Here is a 25,211-nt window from a genome sequence, read left to right on the forward strand (position 1 = left end):
TTACTCAAAAGGATAAATAAGTGGTTATTTGAAGCTAATGGCCTCTTTTGCCTGTATATATATGCCATAATTCCACAGCAATCCTGTAACAGCCTCCCTGATGTCAGACTGGCCTTGTACACACATTAATGGGTTATCAGGTACTAACTCCCTGCCCAGCCCACACCTTTTCCCTTTTGCCTTCCCTTTGGTGCTCAGTCATTTTTCTTTGCTTGTTGCTTGCCTGCAGTGATGACTGTGTGCCCTTTTCTTCACTTGAAGTCTGGCAGTAAATCATTTGTCTGCTTTTTTCTCCCCTTTTTACATTCTGGAGCAGCTGCTCTGATTATTTTGAAGCAGAGAAAAGACCCATAAATGGGGAGAATCCCGAAGGTAAGTACTTCAGTGAGGACTTAATGTCAAGGTACAGTACACATAGAAGCTTTTACAGGCACTATTTAAAAACTGTTACCTGCTGTGTACTTTAATGGCAGGACATAATTCAGACATCTGATTGACTGCCCTTGAACGTTGATTCTTGTTCTATAATTTTATTTTTCCAAAACCTTGATTTAAGAACTTTTTGAAGGCATCATATATTGCATTCATCACCCTTAGTGGATTACTTCTGCTGCACCAGCTTTGGTGACAGGGGACAATATGGCAGAAGGAAAGTTAAGCTCTGTCAGAGGAGCAGTGGAAAAGTCACCCTGTAAATTGAGGATTGCTTAAGAATTGTCCTTCCTCTTCACTGCAGAAAGTGTTATTTCTATTTATTTTTTTCTGGTTTTGATTACTCTAGGAAGGACAGGATTCAGTGATCTCTAATCCCTCCAGAGACCATAACACAGTCTGAGTCTCTCAGGAATTGGAAATGGCCAGGGTACCCTCAATAGGAAAACTATTGACAATCTGAAGCACTGAGTCCAAGGATTTAGGAAGGGTACTGGTATTGAAAACTTCAGAAAACTGTCAGTCAATCTGCAGCTTTCAAGTGAGACTGGTGCTTTTGAATGTACTGTGGTAGTGGTCTTTACACTGCTATTCCTCACAGCATCTCTAATAATGTGGTGCTTCCTGTGACCATTTTCCTGCCCCTCTTCCCATTTCCCCCCAGCTGCACTCTCTGTGTTTCCCCTGAGCAGAGTTCAGTGTTTGACCAGGTCTGGTTCATCCCTCCAGAGAAGTGTTGCTGGGTTTATGGGGTGGGGTGTTTGAGCAGCTCCTGCAACCTGTGGGCTTTTAATGAACAACCTCTATATAGCTCTCTAAGTATGCTGAACCCCCAGAATCCTCCCAAAAAAGCACCATTTTCACTCAGTTTTGCACCTAATCTGCTTCTACTCCCCCTGTCATGGTCATGAAAGATGCTGACCAGGTTTTCTCCAACAGGATGCAACCTGTGCTTCACTTTTCAGTTGTTTTTGTCATGTTTCCCTTGCCCACCATTTCACACTGCTGTTCATCTCTTCTTCATGATGTTCCCAGAGCAAGGAGCTCTGCTTACCAGTTCTTGCCCTTTTCTTAAGTCCTGGGACCTCTCAGAAGGTTTCAGTCTGCAGGTTTACACCTCAAAGGGGTTTCTTTGGAGCTTATGGAGTGCTTGAAGTCAATGCTGTGATTCTTCTGCTCAGGCTGAGTCTGATCTGCCCACTCCAAAGCTGTGCTTGTTTGTATTCCAAGACAATGGACACATCTGCTCTGCTTGAGCAGCTGTACAACTGTGCAATTGTTGGGTATGTTGTTTTCCAAAGTGTGGTTTCTTTATTTTGGAAGTACAAGAGGTGCCCCTGGCCCTGGGCAGCTGGATGGAAGCTGCACCCTGGAGGTTTGGTGGAGGTGGAGGCTGCAGAGCACGAGCAATATGTGCCTGCAGGGAGAGGAGATGTCTCTGTACTTGTCCTCCACTTGTTTTCTGACAAGGAATATTAATACTCAAAACAGAAATTAAGCAAGTACTTTCAGAATGCATGTTTTGTTTCCTTTAAGACAGGGTATAGCTGTAATGGGCTTTGTATTTCCAAGCACTGGCATTTTTCCATAGGTAAGAAATATTCAAGTCTGAAGTACACTTAACAGGTTCTTACAGAAACTCAAGCCAATTTTAGAACATTACTGTGTTATCACAAGCCAAAAGCATTGGCAATCAAACATGTTTTTAAAGCCATTAGCTCCAGTTGCACTCACTTGTTTTAGTTTTTTCCTCTTTGATAACATGTTGTTTTTGAGGAAATGTTATTTCCTCACTGACAGTTTGGAGGGCAGGACTGGCTCAGGCATAGTGAGAAAAACCACAACACCACTGTTTAGTCTTTGAGTCTGAAATTAAATCATATCCCTTTACTTCCATAAATGTTTCTCTTTGCAGATGGACTGTGAGAGGGAAAATCAGTGCCTTGAAATGTATGGACAACTGAGGATGACAAAACCTAAAAGCAAATGTCTTGAAAAGAACTTATTGAAAAGGTAAGGCTGTAAAAAATATATTTTAGCTACCAAAAATGTATTGGACTGTTACCAATATATTGGACTCCTTTATTTCCTTTTTAAAAAATCTCATCTCATTTATAGGACATGCTCACTGATGCTTCAAGAGACATGGAAACATTGACACCAGAATTGAATTACTGATGAGGACCACTTGAACAGGTCATGCTAGAGCAGCCTGCCAGGTGAAGGGGTGGATGTGCAGGTGTACAAGAGAACTTTTGTCTTGCCAAATTCATTTCTTGTATGTACCCCTAGAAAAACAAATACACTGTCCTAAATATGTGTAACTTGTGTCCAGAAAAGCAATTTAGGCTTTTGTGTCATCAGCCCAGAGTTTCAGACTGTTTGTGGTACTCTCCCTTTTGTACTTATGATTTGTTCTGTTCTGCAGCCTGAAATATAAAAATCTGGGCAGAACAGAAATGCAAAATAAGTCAGTTTTTACAACCAAATTTAAAACTTCTGTTGTGTGCTACAAACATTAGGTAAAAAAAAAAAAAAAAAAAAAAGGTGCTGTATTAATTTCTTATTTTCTTGAAGCACCAGCGAAAAAAGGAGGGGAAAAGAAATCTGTAACATAAAAACATATCTCAACATTAGTATTTGTTGATTTCTAGCTTTCAATTCCTTTTCATTTTTAAACTAGGATTTTCAAACCATCCACTTGCAGAAATTTGCATTTTATGAGAACAAATGTGATGAGATCATTTCAGGTAACTTACTTCTTTTTACTCAATTTGTGGCATCTAAAACCAACCATGCTTGTCATCGTCTCAGTAATTTTTTGTCATTGAAGTTAAAATATAATTTAAGTTTGCACCAAATGAGCTGTTCCAAGATGAGTTTGCCAAACTCTGTATTGCAGTGGGATTTCTGCAATTATGATTAGATACAAACAAAAATGATCTCTGGAACACCACTGAATGCAACATTGATTAGCTCCTCTCAATCCCACAAGAGGTTAGGAGAAGCACAACTTGGATTTTGTCTCTCTATCTCTGCCAATCTCAGTTGTGCTGGTGGATCAGCACAATGAAAAGGGGATGGAGGGAGGAGAAACAAGGAGCTGATGGAGGACTTTTATATTACTGAGTGCTGATGTGCTTTAGGATGTTGTTGGTACTCTCCAGAAGTCTCAGAATTGCTGAATTGATGGTGTAGCTCCATCCCATCCAGAGGACAGAAATCACCAGTACAAGAGTTTGCGTGTGTTTATTGTTTTTACTCCTCTCCATGTTTTTTAGCTGATTATTGGTTCTCCCACCAAAATGTGAAATAAACAGGCAAAGGCAGCATTTGTCTTGGTCTTGCTGAGAAATTCCCAATGGCAAACAGAAGCATATTTCCACTTAGCTGTTAGTGGATTTTACATTTCTGCTCCACAAACTATTCTGCACATGAAAAAAGGCTCCCCATTTGAGCACTTGCCCTAGCAAGCTGTTTGCTGGATTAAGGCAAAGTTAGGAGTTAATTAATGTCTGATTTAATTACTCCCAAACAGTGATTCCCTTTCTGGTATTGGCCAGGGAAGAGAAACAGGTAAATATGTTATATCTTTTTATTCTTTTACAGAAATATAATGCCTACTGCAGGAAGATGTTACTTGTGCTGTAAAGCTGTCGTGTTATTCTTTGGGGAAGGAAATTCTTATTTTCCCATCCATATACCTATGCAGAGCAGTTACTCTTCTTACACTCTGTACATGCAAAATGCTTAATAATTTTATCTTCAGCTTTCAAGCATAAAAGTGAGAAAGTTCCCTATTCCAAACTACTTGTGTATGTTGTTGGTATCAAATAAGATTAGTGCTTGGAAGATACTGCATTTATCTTTCACTAGAAATAACCCAGGAGAACTTCAGATGCAAAATGAATTTTGAAATCTTGGCATTTACTGCTGCTTTATACTCTATGTGTGCAACTTCAGTCAACAGCAGTGACATTATTGTGCGAGTCCCTCCAACTGAACGGAATTGGCACTCTATTAATAATCCCTCTTTGCAGAGCTGAATGGGAAATGCGTTAGCACTCAGCTCTGCGTTTGTCTCCTGAAAAATGGTGATCAGAATCATGGCTGTTACCAGCCAGGCAGGATTCTTCCCTTGTCAGTTCATTCCTTCCTGTAGCTAATCCCCCATCCAGTGTTATCCAGATGTTGATGTCCTCCTCATTCCCTTCCCAACAGGCACTCCTTGCTTTGGCTTTTGTCCCATGGAAACACAGCCCTGCCAAGTCCCTCTGTGATGAGCTCCCTTCCCTGCTGCAGTATCAGCATTGCCCTCCCCATGGCTCAGAGCTCCCCCTCTCCCTCATCCCAGGGATGTGGGTGCTGCTGGCAGAGCACAGAGCCCTGGGCAGCAGGACACAGGGGCTGGAGATGGTGGAGGCAGCCTGGGTGGTGCCCTGGAGCCCTGCACCTTTCACCTGGGCTGAGGCAGGCTGTGCCCACCTGCAATGGGGTTATCTGTCAGCTTTCATCACTGCTGAAATTAATGGCTGGGAAGAGTTGATGGTTTCCAGAGACGGACTTAGCTTTCAGCCTTATTTTGTCTTGCTTGTGGTGGTCATCACAGGGTGTCTTCTGAGCAGGAACATACCTGCACACACACACAGATTTCTCACGTGTGGCCACATTTCCCAAAGATCAGACCTGAATCTGCTGCTATATACAAAAGACTAGACATAAAGTCAATAAATGTGACTTTTCACAGCTATAAATCCTCCCATCCTGTCATCTTCCCATTCAGCCAAGAAAGATGTGGGAATTATGAACACTCAGAAGCAGAGGTTCATGGCCAGGCTGGGGCTCTCCTGATCATAGCTCTGGAAGTAGCTGTGTTAGTGGTAGGCTTCATAAGGGAAACTCATGTCCCCTAAACTGCTTCTTCCAGCTGCAGGCTGCTCTCTGTACCCCAGCAAGCTGCTCATATGGAAGCTCTTTAATTTCTGCTGTGTAAAGTCAAAGCAAAGCTTTCCTATTTGGCTGAAGAGGAATAGAGTGCAACACACTAAAGCAGCAGATCCATCAGTCCTTGGGAGGTGAGAAAAGAGCAGCTGGGAGAGCAGCCTCAGCTGGTGGCTGTCAGATGAGGATGTTTGGCTTCAATCTAATTGTAATGGATGTGGGTGAGTCCACACATAGAATGATTAAATTTGATTAAGAAAGTCTACCTGACTCTTTCAAAGCTAAGTGAAGCCAGTGGGAAACAATCCTTTTCACTGAGTTTTCTGATACTGAGTTAAAGCCCTGGAATACCCTGTAATGAAATAATTTGGTTGGCAGAAAAAATGGAGAAATTTGGTAAATCAAGGATTGGAGAACTAACTGGGGTTTGAAATTATGCATTTGGTTCCTGGTTCTTCACAGATTTACTGCTTGGCATTGCTCAAGTTCATTGGTCTTCTTGGTCATTTCTTCCTAGTATAGACAGATAGGACAGTGGGAATAATATTTTTCTCACCTTTTTTTTTTTTTAGGTCAGCTGTCTCTTTCAGTGCCTCTACAACACAGTGCACCTGGGAGGTCTTAGCTGGGTCCCTGACCTGCTTTAGCAGACATGAAAAAACAACAACAAGAAAAGAGGTCAGAAACAAAGGGCAAAGCAGGTCTCTTTACTTTAGTGGTACATCAGAAACAAGAAACAAGTGTAAGGCTTGGAGAATGGCAGGCTGTCCCTACAGTTCCTCTGAAGGCTGATCTCTTCTGCTCTGTATTTAACTTCATAAATACCACATTCCTCTTTGCCTTCCTACCTAAAGAGTGACAGCTGTATAGCATATTATTCTTGTCTGAAAAAATGACTATTTCCCACAATAGACTGAGAAAACATCAGAATAAGGGAAACAAAGTTACTTTTAAAAGTAAATTATCCATCAGTGATATGTTTTCTAATGAATAATATGCACATTCATATAGTGACCAGAATAATTGATGTTTTTTGACTTGATATAAAGTGCTGAAGGATGTCTAGTGATACCACTTTATCATTTAAAGTTCAAGTATAATTCCAAAATATTGTTAAATACAGCTTCACCTAACTGTATATTTCAAAGCTCATGGGGTGTTTTATTTCTAGGCATTAAATCTCTTAATTCAGCTAAAAAGTGATTTTAGTAAGTGACTTCATAAATAATTTTTAAAATAGCACTCTTACACTGCAATCATACCAGAAGTGAAAGAGTGGCTGGTGTCAGAGGTTATGAATTGCTGCAAAGGTTTCAGTGTCTTGGTGAAGTCTGTGTCACCTGGAGAAGCAAGGCAACATTTTGTCTCTTTCAAATCAATTAAAAGAATTATACAGGCAGTAAAATTTTATTGATCTTTGTCACATTCCTTGTCTACAATAATTTTGCTCATTTACTGTATGTAAGAATACCTTGAGTGAGCCTGGGTCCTGGAAAAAGTCACCATCTTTGGTTGTTCTTGGCCTTGCAGGTCAACATTGTCTCCTTGAGGCTTTAAGGAATGGTTACACTTAGAGAAATGCCTAAAAATGCTGCTACTTTTGTTGTCATTGTATGGTATCTAGTTGAGATTATCTGTAGGTAACAAAACAATGTTTCCGAGTGTCAGCTTTGCATATGTGATAAAGACCCAAAAGCAGAGCTGAAAGTTTTATTGACTTTGACATCAATGATTGCAAAGATGCTGATGCACAGCTGAGGTGAGCAGTGTGTGAGCAGTACCTGGCTTTTCTCATCTGCTCTGGCTTGAGGGCAGGCTGCTGAGGGGATGCTGATCTCCCTGCTGAGGAAGATGCTTTCCTGTGACTGGCTGGCGTTTGGGTTTTAAGATTCTCGCTGCTGTGCTGCTCAGTGCTTGCAGCCTCTCAATGGTCATGTGCAAGAGTGGGATCACAGGCCCTGGGACGCAGCACCCGCAACTCAGGGCAGGCAGTGGCACTGTAAAGTCCCAAAGTGCACTTACAGAAATCTGTCCCGTGATTTCTCTGCCTGAATCTCAGTTGCCTGAGAAAACTGTGTCCTCCTGTGAGTCTGAGCAAAATGCAGTAGATTAGTCTGCACGGAGCTATTCTAAGATATTTAAAAGTGAATAAAAAGCAGCACAGGAAAACCAAAAATAGCACTACCATTCTGTGGAAAGCATGGATGTGCCATGACAGAAGCAGAGTTAGGGAGGACAAACTTAGCCTGGTCCAGTTCAAGGCAGTCTGGTTAAACTGATGCTAATGATGGTGTGAAAATGTGCAGCGGGTTTGAAAGCGGCTTTTTCGTTCGGCGCCGATGCTGCAAGCCCTGGGGCGAGCTGTCCGTCTGTCCGCGGTGGAACCGTTCCGAGCCGTGCGGGCAGCCCGAGGCCAGCGCAGCACTGCCCGGGGCAGGGGCCAGGGCTCCGGGTGATGCGCCCGAAGTGTCAGCGCTCGCCTGCGACCCTCGGTGTGCGCTGGCACCGGGCGGGGGCTGCTCAGTGCCGCCCGTTCCGATCCGCGCCAGATCCTCCGCACCGGCCCCTCCGCAGCCCTTTGCTCCGCTCCATCCATCCCTCTCCTGGCCGCATCTTCTGCCGAAACCGGAGCCGCACGGGTCCCTGCCCGCCCGTTCCCCGCGGGGCCGGCCGGGGTCGGGGCTGTCGTACCCGGTTCGGGCGGTGCTCGGTGCTCCCGGGGCTCGGGGCTGTCGTGCCCGGTTCGGGCGGTGCTCGGCGCTCCCGGGGCCGTGCCGTGCCGTGCCGTGCCGTGCCGTGCCGTGCCGTGCCGTGCCGGGGCTGCAGTGCCGAGGCGCGGCCGCCAGGGGGAGCCGCTGCTCGCGCGGCGGGCGGGCGCACCTGGCGCGCGGGGCCGTGGGTCCCGGCCCGCCCCGCGCACACGGACCGGACCGGAGACACGGACCGGGCACACGGACCGGGGCTGGACACGGACCGGGAGCGGATACGGACCGCACACACCAGCCGGGACCGGGAGCGCCCCGCCGCCGCGCTGCCGGCTCCGCTCTCGCAGTGCTGTGCGGCGGGGGCCGCCCGCAGCCCGCCGGCATGGAGCCGTAGAGGGGAGCTGCTGTGGAGGTGAGTCCTGCGCGCGGCGCTTCCTCAGGCAGTTCCCTTTCCTATTAAAAGAGAAAAAGAAAAAAAAAATCCCCACGGAAAAAGAAAAGTTCGTCCGTTCCCGTGCCGCCGTGCGCGGGACGGGGCTGAGCCGCGGCTGCTGCCCCGGGTCCGTCCCGCAGGGACCCCGCGCTCCCGGGTCTCGAGTGATGCTCGGGGCCGGATCCGTCCGTGGCGGCGCGGCCGCTCCGCCGCTCCCCGAATCGAGCCCGACTGCTGTTGGAGGCGCCGGGAATGTTTTCTGTCACGAAGGAGAGGTCTCGGTTGGTACCGAGGGTTTTTCAGCCTCGCGGACGCTTGTGGGGTTTCCCGGGAAAAGTGTTACTGCCGGAGATTTAAAATAAAAACAGCAGAGCAGGTGTCTTTTGGGATGTTGCAGCGCGATGGAGTCTTGTTGAAGTGGTGCCGGTGCTTTGGAGGCTTGGCTGCTCTGAGTTACCGTGCTGGGTGTTGAACAGTGGGACTTGAAACCTCGGTTTGCCTCTCAAAGTTCCGTGACAATAAAGCTGCTCTGGTTTCCTTTGGAGTCTGATGGAAATCTGCTGAAGGGCACCAAACATTTCTGAACTGGCTTCGATTCAGCGGCCGTTTTCAGAGAGCCTGTCCCCGGGCTGCTGTCTCTGCTAGGATTCAAAGAATCGAAAGTTTCTGGTGGAAAATGCTGTAAGCTGCGGTTTCCCAAAGTTGTAGTAAGGTCTGCGTACTTTTGGCAATTTCTGCGCCTGTTGGGTTAACACCCAAACTTGGGTTTGTACCGCGAGGGAGAACCCGTCGTGGCAGGAGCCAGCATCTTGCAGTGCTCCTCGGCGGTGTTTATACTCTCTTGTTTTTATCCTGGATATTTGAAAAACAGTAACAAATTTTTAGTATTTGTGTTGTGGATGCTACAATACTACTGCCAGAGCTTTCAGGGAATTGTTGGGGCGGGGGGAGGCGAGGTGAGCTGCTGCGGGCAGTTTGCGGTGCCCAGGTGCTGGGTCAGTGTGCGTGGCTGTCGCGATCTCTCTCGCCCGAGACCGGCTCTAATTCACCCTAAACACCCTAAACGCTTCCTGCCCGTGCCAAAAAGGGAACCCTGATTCTCATCAGGGCTGAACCTCTGCAGCTGGTGGCTTTCTGCGGTGTCCGTAAGAGCAGGTGAATGCCTGCCCTGCTGCTGTGCTACATGGGGAGGAGGTTACCGCGGGCCAGCCTGGATGGGGACGTGGTGCCTGAAAAGCTTTGCTTGTGCCAGACCCGAGGCAGGAGGTGAGTCTGGGGTGGAAGCTGATAGCGAGGTGAGCGCTTGCTTTGCGATAGAGTGACTGCAGAGGAGACAGTGGGACACGCAGGGATTTGGGATTTTGGGCTCCCCAAGCCAGCCGGGTGTAATGCATGAGCAGTGAGCATGAGAAGTGGAGAGTTCTGGCAGTTTACCGAGTCCGTGATTCATCGGGGCTGTAACTGGCGCTGTGCAGGGTGGCTTCCAGAGACATCACTGAGGATCGCATCCTTCTGAGGACGTTTCTCGGGGCACAGGAGACCTCTTGCAGTGGGAGGACGGGGGCTTGGGCCGACCTCCCTGCACAGTGCTTGTGTTGCTAGGCAGCAGCTTGCACCTCCAGCGTGCTCCAGATCCAGCCTGCAAGGGGAGACCTTCCTCTCCTGAACTGAAGCTTTCTAGCTGGTGACCAAGGGTAGAAGGCACATATCCTGCGGGTGTGGATGCCAGAGTATCCTGCATTTCTTGCCTGCTCCTGGGTGTTGGGGAGGGGTGGTCAGGGGAGTGTTGTTAGCTGACACAAGACTTCTTTATACTCACCCACCTACTTGGGCTGCAGGCAAGCACAGGAGAGAAAGATGAATCTTTGATTGTTCCATTTGTAAGGCTTAAGAGTTCTGTACAGAGCACCTTTTTTCTTTCACATTACCTGGAAGCTCATAGGAGGTTCGTCTTCAACTTGTTTAGTGATTGATGCTTTAGCAGTTAAATGGGGGGGAGGGAAAAGGGAGGAATATTTGCTGGGACGAGAGGTAGGATGGAAGGCCAGGTGTGCCACATTAATGCACTTAACCAGCATGAGCCAATTTTAGCGGATGCCACACAACTGCTGGAGCCTCAGTGCACGAATGGCATCAGCCAGCGTTGTTTGAACTGCTCTGTTTCTTGCAGAGCAATGGAAAGCTTTTTAATGTTCAGAACTGCCAGTCTGGTGGCTGCACTTTGAAGCAGTGCAGTAGCTGAAGCTGTCAGAAACTAGCGGGGGGGACTGACCACCCTCCAAACAGAAGTCAGATCACAAAAGAACCTGAAAGGGTCAGGAGGGATTCATAGGCTGGTGTGGTGAAGGTGAGCTCAGCAGAAGGGCCGTTCTTGTGGCACAGATCACTTCTGATCAGGCAGGGGTTGGTGGTGTGAGAGAAGGAGGAGGAAGACTCCTGGTTTGATCGAGGCTGGAGGCTTGGACCTCAGAAGAAGCTGGACTTGGCAGCCTTAAACCTGGATGGGGCTGCAGAGCAGTGTGGAGGTGGAGGCAGGTAGGAGCACACTTGCTGGTCTCAGGATCTCGTGGGCTGTGCAGTGCTGCTGTGGGATAAGCTTGAGCCATGGAGGGTTTAGGAGTGGGTTTGTCTGAGGTGTCAGGCTGGAGGCAGTGTGTGTGAGGAGCCCAGCAGAATGCAGATGGGCTGCAAGGAGGAGGGAATGGGGGCACTATTGAGGCCTGTACCCCTTGGGATGCTCTGCCTGCTTGGAGAGGACAGGAGCATCCAGGCTGTCTGAATGGGATGTTCCTGCAAGGGGATTTGGTTGGTTTGTATAGGCAGAGTAGTTTTTATCCATGACTGTTCTCAGCTGTTTCCTCGGGAGAGAAGAATGAATAAGTGTTACAGTAATCACTTAAAGCTATGGAGAACATTGTATTCTATGTGGCATTTGGAAGGGAGAGGCTGTTCAAAACTTTGTATGCCTACGATGCCCTTGTGGGACCAGAGGTGGAGGAAAAGTTCTGAGGAGCATGTGCAGCAAGTCATCCCTGCTGGCTGGGGTGGGGAGCTGCCAGGGATGGCTGGGGCAGGTGGCCTTGATCCCTGTGTCTGAGGGAAGAGGCTGAGAAGTTGTACTCACTGTGAGAAGCACAAATAAAGCACGTATAGTGTATGGACTTTTCCTGCTCTCTGAAACATTCAGGCTCAGAGTAATCTCTCACTTCAAGCTGAAAATACCAAGGGATGCTAAATTGTGAACAATTGTTAAACAGCCTTAAAGAGCTGTATGGGAAACTGTGTCTGCTCTTCATTTCTAAGCCTTCCTCAAACAATGAGAGTCTGAGCTATTTATCAGGAGCTCTTTTAGAGCTGGAAGGAAAAGTGAACATTTAAAGTGTATCACAAAATAAAGAGGCACTTTAAGAGACAATTTGCTTTTCAGGATGTCCAACTGAAAATAAATCTTTCTTTAAACAGCCTTGGAAAGAAAACAGAGAGAAAAGATCTTGCCCTTGCTGAGAATAAAGAAAATCTTTTTGCTAGCTTTGATGGTGAACATTTCCTCTGGCGTCTGGTACTAGGTCCAGGTAAACCCTCCTGGAATTGGTGGAGAACTGAGGGATGTGTTAAATTCAGTAACAAAGCTGGTGAGAGAGAGAGGGACTGTCAGTTAGAAACTTCTTAGGGGCTTTGGCTAATCTTTTCCACCCCAAAAGCATTACAGAGTCCACCCCTCTTTTTTATTTTTTATTATATTTTTTAGTGTAACAGTTAATTAACAAGGATGTCTATTTCACATAGCAATTTCAGGGCATATAAAATACGTATTTTATTTTGGCTGCATCAGAACAAAACTCCATTATTTTCAAGATTTCCATAAAATGTGTCAAAGTAGCATTCTATAAACTGTTTCTCATGGTTCTCAAATTCTGAGGGGATGTTGTTTCTTTGCTTACTTAATTATATTCTTACTTTCACTCAGACAAATCTGGCAATGCACATGTGTAAAGTCCAGTCCCCGGTTATGTAAGGAGAAAAAAAAATCCCCATCAAGAATCTGTTTATCACTTTAAGGAACAGAGATGATGCCGAGTTCAGTGAAAGCAACTTGCCTCTGCTGACGGCAAAGTGCCGTGCCTGGCTTCTCTGGGACTGTTTTCTAAGTGGGAAACTGTAGAGGAGTGTTTTGTAAGGAGCCTGACAGCTGGTATGTCCTCTTTTCCTGTTAATTCTGTCTTCTTTGAGCATTGTGTATTAGTTAGGAAAGCGTGTGGCCATGGATGAGATCAAGGAATGAATTTCTAAGCACATCTCATGCAGAACTGTTCTCACAGCCTGTTTCATTAATGTGCAGGAGTGAATTTGGACCAGATTTGCCATGAATAGTGCAAATATTGTTATTGTGCCAATATTGCGGAGCTATGAGTGTGTATAAGAACAGGGATGCTGACAGTTCCAGCTGTAGTCTCTCTGCTGTGTGGTCGTGGAAAGAAGCTTGTTTTAAAGGCTCTGTAAAAGCAGGGAGCATTTCAGCATGCAGATGGCAGCCCAGTCTAAAATCTAGTTCTGTTTGTGCTGAGCACCTCCGTAATGAGCCTTGAGGAGCTCAAGGGGAACGAGAGAAGTGGTATGGGGGAAAAGAGGAGGGCTGTGCTGTCTTTCAGGATTGAGACCTCTCTTTGAACTGTCTCTCTCCATTTTTAATAGCTTTTCTGCAAAAGCTGCTTGGGGAGCAGGGTTAGAATGGCTATGAAAGAAGCAAAGCATCTAATCTTTTGGCTTAATAATGCTCCTGGTGTAGTTAGCTGCAAATTGGACAGACTTCCTTATTGATATGAGAGCAGAGAGCAGTCAGTGAAATTGGTGTGGGTGAGAATGGCCTTTTCTCGTGTCTTTTAATCTGAAATGTCTTCTCCTTTTGTAGTTGAGGCTCTGTAGAGAGGACCTGTGATCTCTGGCAGGGCCGTCTAAGGCACTCAGGCAAAAACAGCCATGACCTGAGCAGTGGTGTTTGCTCTGGGTGTCAGCAGCTGAAGAGCTGGAGTCGTGCAGCCATGGTTTCTGTGGAATTTATGGGCTTTATTAGTGACTCTGAGTTCTAAGAGTTTTCACTCAGATCTGAAAAGCAGGAGTCAGAGTCCTTTTCTCCACAGCCAGGGCAGGCTGGCTGGGCTGGGTCTGAGAGCAGGCTGAGCTTATCTCAGCACAGGAGAGATTTGCCATGCTGGGCCAGTGCCCAGCAGCCTTGTCAGCTTTGGGAGGTGTCTGTGGTCACCCATGGCTGGGGCTCCCCTCTCCCCTCGGGTGGCTGTGATCACTGCTGCACCTTGCTCTGCACTGGGGCTTCCTGCTGTAAATGTACCAATTCTAGGACTTAGGCTGATTCAAGGTGATTCTAAAAATCTCTCCCCTTTCCTCGTGCTGGTGTACATGTTCAGCTTTCCAAGTGCAGATTGTCTTCACATTTTTTTCTCTCCCCCAGTGGGCTTTTCTGTAAGCTTTTAAGCACTTCTGCAAGGTGGTGAGAGGCTAAGCCCCACTCTGTAAACCTAAACTCTGTCTCAGAGAGTCTTTACATTTCTTACAGTACTTCATGTTGCCTGAAGTACTGTATTGATTAAACCACAATCTGCAGGAGTAAGTATGTGTAGAATATTAATAGCTTCTACTCTAGGGAGAAAAAAAGGCTGTAAATTAATTGATCCATTATGTTGACCTCATAAACCATAAGGGCTTGCAGTACAGCTGTAATCCTCCTCCCACAACATGTATTTCACTTTGAATGTCTGTAAAAGGCCTGGACTACTAAAACTTAAAACTGTGATACTGGACATGTATATCCATCTATTTTAGGATGTGTAGTTAGAATATTACCATGTTAAGGCTGAACAATAATTCTGTCTAGAATCCAGAGTAGTGCTGAATCAGTACAGCACTGATGGTGCAGCTAGCTATGAGGCTTAAAGAACAGCAGCTAACTTTTCCACTCCTTTGTCATTCTTGTTCCTCCTTACAGTGGCTTTCTGTGTTTCCAAGTGCAGGAGCTGCTGCAATGAGGGGTGAATACGATTCAGGGATTTAAAATCTGGTGTGAAGATATAATGAACTTAAATTCTGTGTGAGTTGCTTAGGGAATCGAGGTCACTGTTGGTGTGAGCTGATAGAACTCTATCTGCTAATCAGTGCTGAGTAGTCCTAGTTCTTCTGGTTTAAAAATCTGTTAAAATGGGCTGCCTAGATTTTTATCAAATTTTCATTAGTAGCAATTTACATGTGTGTGATCATATGCTCATCACTCTCTTTAGTGTTTTGATGCTATAGATACTGTAATCTTTCTCTATATTTAGAATATTTCAGGGGACTTTCCTATTTCCTGCCTTTTTTTTTTCTCTCCATAAATGAACGCTATTTTAGGCCTATTGGATCAGAAAATTCTTGTAAGAAAATGTTCTTGTGTTAATGCTCACAGGGTTTTCTCTATAGGGCAAGCCAGCAGTTTGCTCAGTGTTGAGTCTTATTGCCAGTTTACCATAACTAAAATCACTTCTACACTCTGCAGCCAGACATGTTAATAGGGGAATTCACAGGGGTGTTTGCTGTATTTTTCTTTTGTGTTTGACATTGAAACCCATTTTTTTTGTTTCTGTGTAAGATTCGTTTTGAACCTTGAAGAGTCTGCATTTCGTATCTCCTACACTTCCATTTGGAAGATATTTAACCTTTTAGTGGAAGCATTAAAATATTTTCAAACAGAACCTGAGTGTTAACACTAAAGGGGTGGTACTGTTTGTTCTGAAATAACTGGTAAGATTCTAATTTTATTCCTTTCACATCACAGAAAGTCTGTGAGTTTTAGCTTTTTGTTCCTTTTCTTTTGCACCCAGACATTCAGCCTTTAGGGGTCATTACAGATAAGTATTATAGCCTTGCCAGTGTTTAGTTGTGGGCTCCCTTTGCTTTGTCAGGACAAGACCTTGCTTTTTCTTTGTTGTGTTACTGTCCTGCAGGTGACACACTGCTGAGCCAGTAAAAATCCCAGACAGTTTAGATGTTGTCTCTTTGTTGCTGTTTACTTCCAGTTTGTGCAGCACAAGCCCTGTGTTGAGCAGGCACACCATGTTTCCCTCAGGTCTCAGTTTTGGAGACAAGTTTTTGGAGAAAGCACTCTGGAATGAGTGTCTCCCCTAAGGAGAAAAGGGCTTCAATATCTCCCTTTTCTTCTGCCAATGACAGAAATGGATACCAGGGGATGAAAGTGAAAATAAGTAAAACTGTTCATTAGTAAAGCAAGATACCTGCAAAGCACAGGAAAAAAAATTGAACTTGCATCTCACCCCCACCTCTGCACGTGGCTGAGAGGCAAAGATGGACTGTCCTTCTTTGCTGCTGGGAAGAGAGGAGAAAAGAGTTCACAGCAGCTGGGAACACGCTGGATTTCTGGCATGGGATTCCTCCTCACAGCAGCCCAAGTTGGTGGATTTTGATTCCTTTCTGGTGTTGGTTCAGCTCCTCCAAGGTCTCGTGTTCCAGGCGGTCCTGCCAGCTCCCAGGATGGGCCAAAAGGAAAACAAACCAAGCCAAAATCAGTTCAAGGGAAAAAAACCCCAGCCAAAAAAAAAAGTTGCTGAAAGGATTCCTGGTACAGTCTCCTGGCTAGAGGAAGGGAAGGGAGAAAGACTTGTGGCTTCAAGATAGCAAGAGCTCATCTGACAGAAGGAACAGTGTATGGTCCCCGGCTCACCTTTAAGGTACAGCAGCCATTTCTGGGCATGATGATTAGGGAATAAAGTATCATCATAAAATCACCCTAGGACACCTCACTTTAAAATTTCTTTTTAAATTTCAGCTGAACAAGGAGAATTAGGCAGATATGAGTTTAGTTAAGGACCCGAGTCCAGTGGAGACTTAAATCCTGCAAGACAAATGCTGAATGCACGCTGCCTTGTAGAGTTAATGCTCCCTGTGTATTTAGACAACTTAAGTGGCTGGTTATGATGGTGAAGATGCACAATGAATTAGGCAAAATGAAATATTCTTTGATGCTCATTGAGCAGCAGAGCGAAGAACGCTGCATGACCCATAACAAGTAGAGCTGAAGAGACATTATTTGAACTAACATGCATCTCTGATCTTGAGTATTTTATTCCTGACCTTGAGAATTTTTTCTTTATGTTTGAGATATCAACAAAAGGGAAATGGTGCCCATTGTGGATTGCTTCCAACCAACATTATATAGGCTTAACATATTATATAGGCTGAAAATCTTTTAGTAATAAAATAAGTTCAATGTGATATGTTGGCAAGAGAGAAGACCCAAGAGTGAGTTCATATTAAAATTTAAAGCCTTAAAAAGTGGGGTGGGAAAATGGTTTGAAAAGAAGGAAACAGAACTCACCATCGAGCCTACTGTAAAGACCTTGCTGCCATTTCATCCTTTGTGTGTGGGCTGAAAATGGTAATTTATTTTTGTGAGATAGCTGAGCAACAAAACCTGACAATTGGAAATCACTAAAGAGGTGGGTCGCTGTTTTTAATGAGTGCCTTCTGCATCACAGCTTCTGTGGAGAAACCAGAACCTACAGAGCCTCATGGTGTGTCAGCAAATCTCAGCCTGTGCACAGAGCACATCACTGCTTTGCTTTCCTTGATTTCTTTTAAAAAGGAGCACTGCATAAACAGAGTTTGTGGTACAAATTAGAGCAAAGCTAAATTACATTTAAAATGCGAACTTGGGAATCTCTGTGCTGGATTTTGTGAAAAATATTAATGTTCTGATTTTCTTCTAATTTCTAAGTGCCTCCTTCTAACCCTGTCACTTGATGTTCCTTTGAGTCCCAGAAGCCACATGAGCTGAAGTGGGTGCTGGGAAGACAGCAGGCAGTACATGGCAGAAATTTCTCAAGCTCTGTTTTCTGAGGATTTGTGTGGAAGAAATAAGTTTTTCAAAAGAGATGAAGTGTGTTAGGCAGGATAAGGGAGTCAGGGTGTTTTTTGTTAGAACATTGCAGCCTGTTCCCCTTGCAGTTTTGTGTGCTTACGGGACACTGTGACAGTTGCCTGAAGTCAGGTCTGTAGCACAAATGGGATGAAGAGGTAAGGACAGACCTCACTGGCAGGGCAATGATGAAGAATTAAATTGTTGCACCTTGCTTCTCCTACACTTCTCCCTCTGATAGCAGCAACCACCCTTTACTTACCTGGATTCAAATACAACCTGACAGGTCACAACAAGGCTTGGACTGCTGGTTTTTCCACCTTTGTCAACAAGCACTTCATTCTGTGTCTCTCTTGCCTTCTCTCTGATTTTAGGAAAGTTGGCTGTAATTGGTTTTTCTATGTCCTTATTGAGTAAGATGTCTTCAGTCTTCTGGGAATGGTGGGAACTTGGTTCCTCTCTTATGAGGCATATCCAGTAGAGTATTACATTCTTGTTACAGCTGTGAGCCCCTACTAACACCTGCTTGGAGTCTGCAGCATCAGAGTAAGCAGCTCCTCAGGGAAATGCTGCTCAGTGCCTGTGAGGGGAAGGTTTTGTCAAATGGCAAAATCAGCCCGTGCTTGCAGGGAAATGGCATCGAACTCTGACTTGTTTATTCTGTCTTGTGTCTCATCAAGGTGGCACGGTTGTGTCCATGTTCTTCATCAGGCCACTACACATTTATAGCCAGCAGCTGGCACAGGGCTGGTTTGAGTCTAGTCCATCCCACTGCCTGACAGGTGAGTGAATGGTCCTGAGGAGGGAGTTGAGACCAGTCCTGTTGGGAGACAGGGTGAGAGTCTTGGCACGCTCAGCTCTAGAAATCTGAGCAAATTTAGAAACTTGGTCTTGAACTAAGGCAGCCTTCCTTTTCTGGCTGCTGGACATTCTTCTGGGGGAAATACAGCTTGTTTTGTATCTTGTGTTCTTTGTTAACCTGGAAATTTAAGTGCAGTCGTGTCTGATAGGGCAGTTTGAGCAGCCTGGTTGTCTGTGGGTTTCTCTCAGCACAGAAAGCAGCTGACCCACTGGTCACACTGGTGTGACTGATCCCACTTTGGTGGGATGTCTTCCATGGTGGAGGTGACAGCTCACACTCTGATGTGTGTTTTCATGCCAGCCTCAGGGGAGTTGTGTCAGATGTGACAAGCTGAGGCTTTGGGCTTGATTATGAATGACTGGGTGGTGCTGTGATTTCTTGCCCTTTTCCTGCTCTATTTTCCTGATTTGTGCAGGTACAGAGACTGACTGCCTTGCTGAGGCCAGGGCTTCAAAAAGTAAAACTCCTATCAGTGCTGACAGAACCAAGAATTTTCTGCTCTGCCTAGCATTAATATTGGTTGGCAGAACTTGCTTGGAATTTTTAAATGTATTTAGTGCAACCTAGCTTGTTTGGGGTGGAGATGAACAGACCCACATGAAAAAGGACCTGGGGATTCTGTATTTCAGCTGTAATTACTGAAGGCAGAAAAGTAGAGAAACTAATTTGCAAAGCTATACTTGAAAAACATTCTAGCATAACATCATCATTACAATTATCTGTCAAAAGATTTAGTTCAATTACTTTTTTTGAACTCTCTTGTCAAGATGGCCTTACTGGTTTCAGGATTGTGTTACTCCAAAGAGAGGTCAAGGAAGAATGAATGCTAATTCTGTCATTAACCACTGTCAGACAGCCTTCAGTGCCTATTATTTCTTGAAAATGCTTTAGCATTGTTACTGTGAGGAATCAATAGCCATAAAGTGCCATAGAATTCAGAGAGGAAAAAAAAGAATCCACTGCCTGTTTATAGATTGTAATACAGTAAGGTGAGAGGAAGAGAACATCAGTTTTAAGTGGTAATTTTGAAATAATTGAATAGCAGCACAATTCCTGAGAGATTACACAGGGTTACTTACATTTTCTTCACACAACGATAGGCCAGTAATAAAATTACAAGGGAAGGATATTTGATGTAATAAACTCAAACTGAATAAGAATCAGTGAACAGCAGGGCATTGCAACCTCTTGCTGCTTTGTTGTGTTTGGTAAATGCTCAGAGCTGGAGGGGTCTGGGCTCCTCCTGACGTTGGGGGTTTGGGACCTCTGAGTGAGCTGGGTGGGCAGATGTGTTACAGCATTTAGGGGAGGATTCCATTTCACTGCCCTCAGTTTTCACTACTAATGCTGGTAATTTTGTGCATTTCTGTTTAATTGAAAGTGCTGTAAAATGTGTGCTGAATCTTTGGTGCAAATAATAACCTCATAGTGATTTAGATGACTTCCTGCTTTATCTGATAATAAAGGTCCTGATCTAAAGTCTGCATCTGATATGGAGATGAATTCCTGGAGTTTAAATATATCAAGACACTTAAAGGCCCATAACTTCAAGATAAGCATATATTTGAGGACTCTAGCTTATAATAAAGCATCTCTCTGTGAGAGAGATGGGCTTTGTTGAATTCAGATTTGTTTTTAAATGCAGAGAAAGAGCCTCAGTTTGCTCTTGCTATCTTTTGAATGGCCTGGTACTTGTAAATGAAAACAGAATTAGTTCCAGTAATTATATAAAATTAAAAATAAAATTCTAAACTAGATTTCCCCTTTTTCTTTTTAAATGTAAACTTCACAGGTGAGACTCCTGAGACCTACATTCATTGATTTCTGAATTTTGCTCACCTTTCTTTACCTCATTGTATAAGAGAAATTTCTGGAACAGCATTAATTGTAGGCAATTGTAGGAGCTTCTACAAGGTCACCAGTGGGAAAGTAAGGTTGCTAAGAGAGATTGAATGAATAACCTACTCTGTGTCTTTTCCTGAATAATATTAATTTTTTAAAAGTGTGTGGCCTGTTTGTATGAGACAAAACTGATCATGACCATCAGGGTCTTCCCCTTAAATAAAATACAAAAATCTGCCAGATTAGACCCATACTACTTTGAATAAACAGTTACATCTTGTGATTTCTTTTTTCTTTGAGAGCAAAATGATGTTTTTGAGGTGTCATTTAAAAAAACCCAACCCTTTTGTGTGACAGTAAGAGTAAATTGTTCATACATGATTTCTTTGAACTGTTCTGTTTTCCTACTCCTGCCTAAACATATACCAAGAAGCTACATTAAGCCATTGCCCCGTAATGGTTCTTTGAGAAATGTTTAACTGTAGCTGCTGCTTTGTTGTAGTGAAAAGCTGTGATTCAGACTTTGTACTATGTTTGCATTTCAGCTGTCACAGAAAGTGAAAGATGAAGCCTCTTGTTTTCTTGGTTCTTGTGATCTGTACTGTAGTCAGCATGAATTTGAAGCTCGTGTCAAAGAGAAATTCTGGTAAGTCACAGAAAATTATATTTACTTTTGGATCTGGACCACATGCTCATGCACTCAAGCATTTTAGATGGCTGCATTTTGTTTTGCATATATACTACTTGCTCTGTTCTGCCAAAAAAAGATAAGTCATCACTGGTATGGCTTACTTAGTAAATGAAAGCATCCTTATGTTTTTGTGGTTTTTTTTGGTATTACAATGATAATAATTACTTTGGCATTGTGGCATTGTTCTAACATCCAATCTTTTAAACATGCTAAGGAATTTTCTTAAATATGGATGTGGTCTGTGGTGAGTTTTAGGCCTGGATGATTTTTTGTATGTTGAAAGGTCATCTTTGAAAATATTATTCTGGCCAGACATCTGATCATAGGGTTAACTGAGAAGAACTCTCCTGAGTAGATAATCTGATTATTCTGTCAAAGAGAGTGGAGTTGGTTCATGTTTACATTTGCTTTTGAAACCTTCTAGTAGTAACAGAACCCTTCAAAGAAGCATTAGAATCTCTCCTTCCAGGGCAGACAGTTCATCTGGATAATGGTTCATCTGTTCTTGAGCCTGAAGTGATGTCTACTCTGCAGCTTTGCCCTCTCAAAGGAGTGACTTGATGAGACTTTGCATTTCTCAAGCAAGCTGTGAGTTTAGAAGACATTGGGCAGACAAGTAGGTCAGCTGCAGTGCTGTCAGTCTGCCACAGCCTGCTGTGGTGGAAGGGTAAATGCTGAACTTTTAAACTTTTGGTGGCGTGTTGTGTTTCTGCTTGTGTGCTGTTCTTACATGTGGGAGGGCTTCCACTGATCCTGCTGTCCTCAGGGTCTCCAGCCTTTCCAACACTGCAGGTGCAAACAAAATTACTGACTGCAGTTGGTGTGGCCTGTGTTGAGTTTAATTTCTGTTTTCTTGAGAACAGAGAAGAAAATTATTGGGTGGTCTATTAAAAAGAATTACATGTCACATCCCAGGCTGAGGAGTGTCACTCTGGGAACTGACAGAGGCAGGGCTGAATTCTTTCTGCTGGGCTGGAAAGTCTAAATGGAAGTTGCTAAACTGGACTAATATTTTGGTGTGGTGATTGGGTCCAGAGCCCAGTTTGTGCTGTGAGAGCAGTCATGGGTCTTGGGGTTTGGCTATAGTGCATCTTGGTCTAAACTCTGCTCAGTGTGATGGTGTTCCTGCTCTTCAAAATGCTGTCCCTGCCTGGATGGAAACCCTCTGAGATGCACAGTCAGTGTGACTGAGCAGCCTCTATTCACTGCCAGGCTCCCAGCAAGGTCCTGTGCAGTGCTTTTTGCCGCAAGTACACAACTGTGGAAGTGACATGCTGGTGGTTGTAGCATCATTCAGCTGGTAGTTTACCTTTAATTAGATATATATTTTTTAAAATCTACTTTTTTTGGTTTTGCAGAATGTCTTGTGTTAATAGCAGCTGTTACAGTGTCAATTTAGGTTCAGTACTGGTGGGAAAAATGCTTTAATATGTTAGATTTTCTCTTGCTAAATATAACCCACGAGTGAATAGGTGTTTCTTTTTCATTTCATTTGATTGTGCCAGTATATGTTGAGAATAAGATGAAGAGGAAAAAATGCACACAAAGTAAAATTATGGTTTCTTTGCAAGTACCTAATCATGTAGTTGGCTTTCACCTTCAGTACTCATTCTGGTTGCTGCATGGAGCAAACTATTGATTTCTTTTTTTTTTTTCTTCCCTTTTTTCTACTACATTGTGTGTGAAATAATTTTCTGTTTCTGTGATATCAGCACTTGGAGTAAAATTAATAACTTGACTCCTTTTCTGAAAGACCTTTAGGTTTGAAGGACTGTTGCTTGGGGCTTCACTAAACATTGTATGTTGTGAAGAGGGAGATGCTCCAGCGACTTCTGAGCTTTAACTGTGTAGTTTTAGTGGAAGATCAGTGGGTGGATGCAGACAGGCAAATGCTCAAAGAAACAATGTCAGCATATTTTCCATAGGATGACAGTAGCTGTAACATACTGGGGCTACAGTTCAAAGCTTTTTTTTTTTGTTTGTTTTTTTTGCATTGGTGTTGGGGAGTGGAAAGGAGAAATTAATGTAAAGGTTATTTGTGGGCAGCTGCACTGCAGTGTAAACTGCAGGAGGTCTGGAAGCAGGAATACGGTTTTAGCTGTAGATTAGAGCTGAGGTGAGGGATGAAGGGCCCAAGGGATGCTCTGTGGACAGGATCTCTGCAGCAGTGTCTGGATGGGTGTTGTACTCTTGGGTCTTGCTGGCTGTTGATATGGGGATGTCTGTGCTGGGGAGCATCCTTAAAAGGGGAAGGCAAATTGTGCAGACAGTTATGTAGAGCAGTGTGAAGTAGTGCATGGAAGGTGCTGACACTGATGATAAAGACAGATTTGGGCTACTGGAACAATAAACCAGGAAAATTGGTGTCTTTGCTGACTTATGTACACTGGCATTTTTTCTAAGCAATGCATGGAATTATTGCATGAATGACCAGAAATTGTGATTAGCGTCAAGTGCAAGAGCAATTATGAAGTTGACTGGCGTGTGTGTAATGTCACATAATGGACTGTATCTTGTTTAAGGGGTAGGGAGGATCTAAAGAGAGCTGACTTGAAGAGGAGCAAGGAGAAGGTGAGGTGGTGGTGTCAGGTAATACAAAGGCATCACTCAACTGAAGCAGTCAAAAGTGGGGCAGTGTCCAGAAGAGCTTTGTAGGTGAAACTGGAGTTGACTTAGAGATTAAAGGTTTGACTAGGAAAGCATCTTCAGAGGCAGAAGTGCAGCTATTCCCTTCAAAGTCACGGAATGGGTACCCAAGGTGGGAAAGTTGAGGATGAGAACTGCAGACAGCAAATGCAGGCAGTACACAGAGGCTGGACAACAGGCAGGAGTCATTAAAGAGAGGTCAGGAGTGGAGGATCTGAGATGTTAAATAGAAGGTGATGAAATGCTGCTTGAGCTGCAAGCATAGAACTGTAGTTTGCTGAAGAAACAATCCTCATGGAAGGGAATAGAAAAACAGAACTGAAAGATTTTTCTCATGTCCTTTACTTGCCCTTTGTTACTTATTTAGGAGTCCATATTTCCCATTTGGAAAAGAGAAGCAGGGATGCATATGAAGCCTGCAAATAGATTTAGAGTACTCTGCAAGGCTGCAAAAATGACACAGAAACTTGTAGCAAGACAAATTTGTTTGGCTGCTTCTCACTTGAGATGTGGTGCCAAAATAATTAAAATGGGTGAGGTAATTTAATTATGCTCATCAGATTCTTCTTTACAGGCAGCAACTTCCCAGTGCTCCAGAAGAAATCTGTCATGTCTACAGAGTAGTGATTGCTGTTTGTGGTGGGGACAGAACAGTTTGCCTCAAGCATCTGTGTGAGTGTAATGTTGACTTAAGTTTCACAGGCATTTCTTAATATTAAGAAGCATTTTTGAAAACTGCAGGCCATCCTTTTTGCCTGTTTAGGAAGTAAAACTGAGCAAGCAGCTAATGTGGGGACTGCAGCTTTAGCAATATCCTAGAAAGGGTATTTTCCAGGTGGAGGTTATACAAATGAATTGATGTGGGAGTTGCTAGGTTCCCAGCTGGTAGGTGATTTCCTTTTAATCGGATTAAGAGACTTCTTTTCCCAAAGCTTTTGTACATATAGTGCTTTGAATAATCATAGCAGGGAGTATAATACCAATTAAAAATCATTGCATTTTTTAAGCAAAAGATTTTTCAGATTATAGATTGTTTGACTTACTAGACATAATTCCATTAGTGAATAGTTGATGCCATTTATTGTTGCTGTATTATTTGTTGAGCTGAAATACCCTGTCTGAGCATGCTGGAGTTCTGGAGGGCATGCCAGCTTTGTGTGGAGGAGCAGGGGCAGACATCCTCAAGGTTTCTGTCAGGCTGCTGGTTGCAGGACATTTAGGAACCTTTCTGCAGGTTAACACAGCTTAATTGGCTCAGGCTTGGCATGGTGTAGCAATGGGGAACAGACACAGATCTTCTTCTTGGCTTGCTCCAGAGAAGATCATTTATTGCAACAAACCAAGCCTTTTTATGTTCTAAACCAAAATGAGCAGCACTGGCTGCCTGGCACTGGGGTGTCCCTGTCCATTGTCCCTTTACCCACCAGCTCTCTGATCACAGTGTCCCTGTTCATTGTCCCTTTGCTCACCAGCTCTCTGATCAGTGTCCCTGTATCTGAGTCCACCACTGCCTCACCCATGTGGTGACCACATGCCAGCCATAGAACCTGTTCTCTGGTCATAGAACCCATCTTTCACCTCCCTGTTAGCTGAACCTTTCCCACGGTGCTTTTTGGTGAGCAAGGATAAACAGAATTCAACAGGATTTCTTGTCTCCCACAGCACAGGTATGTCCCCAAAGCTACAGTCATGTCTTCTCCTCTCCTCTGTCAGATGGATTAACTGTGGGATTCCAGCCT

General features: G+C 44.2%; 1 protein-coding gene and 1 long non-coding RNA gene across 8 annotated transcripts in view; one reads left to right on the top strand and one right to left on the bottom strand.

Annotated features, from left to right (window-relative positions):
- Nucleotides 1-6,059: 6,059 nt before the first annotated feature.
- Nucleotides 6,060-8,032, bottom strand: LOC117002937. The gene is made up of 2 exons (XR_004419440.1): nucleotides 6,845-8,032; nucleotides 6,060-6,713 (listed from the first exon to the last, which is right to left on the bottom strand). It is a non-coding gene; the product is annotated as an uncharacterized LOC117002937 (long non-coding RNA).
- Nucleotides 8,033-8,282: 250 nt separating this feature from the next.
- Nucleotides 8,283-25,211, top strand: part of IL1RAPL2 (interleukin 1 receptor accessory protein like 2) — a 362,583-nt gene continuing 345,654 nt past the window's right edge. The window contains exons 1-2 of one of the 7 annotated variants that reach the window (XM_033072583.2): nucleotides 8,283-8,490; nucleotides 20,681-20,781. In XM_033072583.2, coding sequence (XP_032928474.1) covers nucleotides 20,700-20,781 — 82 coding nt within the window. In that variant the 5' untranslated portion in view covers nucleotides 8,283-8,490; nucleotides 20,681-20,699. Of the gene's footprint in view, nucleotides 8,491-8,732; nucleotides 9,224-9,660; nucleotides 9,778-10,947; nucleotides 11,047-12,587; nucleotides 12,704-20,680; nucleotides 20,782-25,211 lie in introns of those variants that run through there. The other 6 variants (XM_033072578.2, XM_033072581.2, XM_033072579.2 and 3 more) reach the window with 6 other exon arrangements.

The sequence above is a fragment of the Catharus ustulatus genome, chromosome 14 (assembly GCF_009819885.2).
Source record: "Catharus ustulatus isolate bCatUst1 chromosome 14, bCatUst1.pri.v2, whole genome shotgun sequence".
Classification (NCBI taxonomy): domain Eukaryota; kingdom Metazoa; phylum Chordata; class Aves; order Passeriformes; family Turdidae; genus Catharus; species Catharus ustulatus.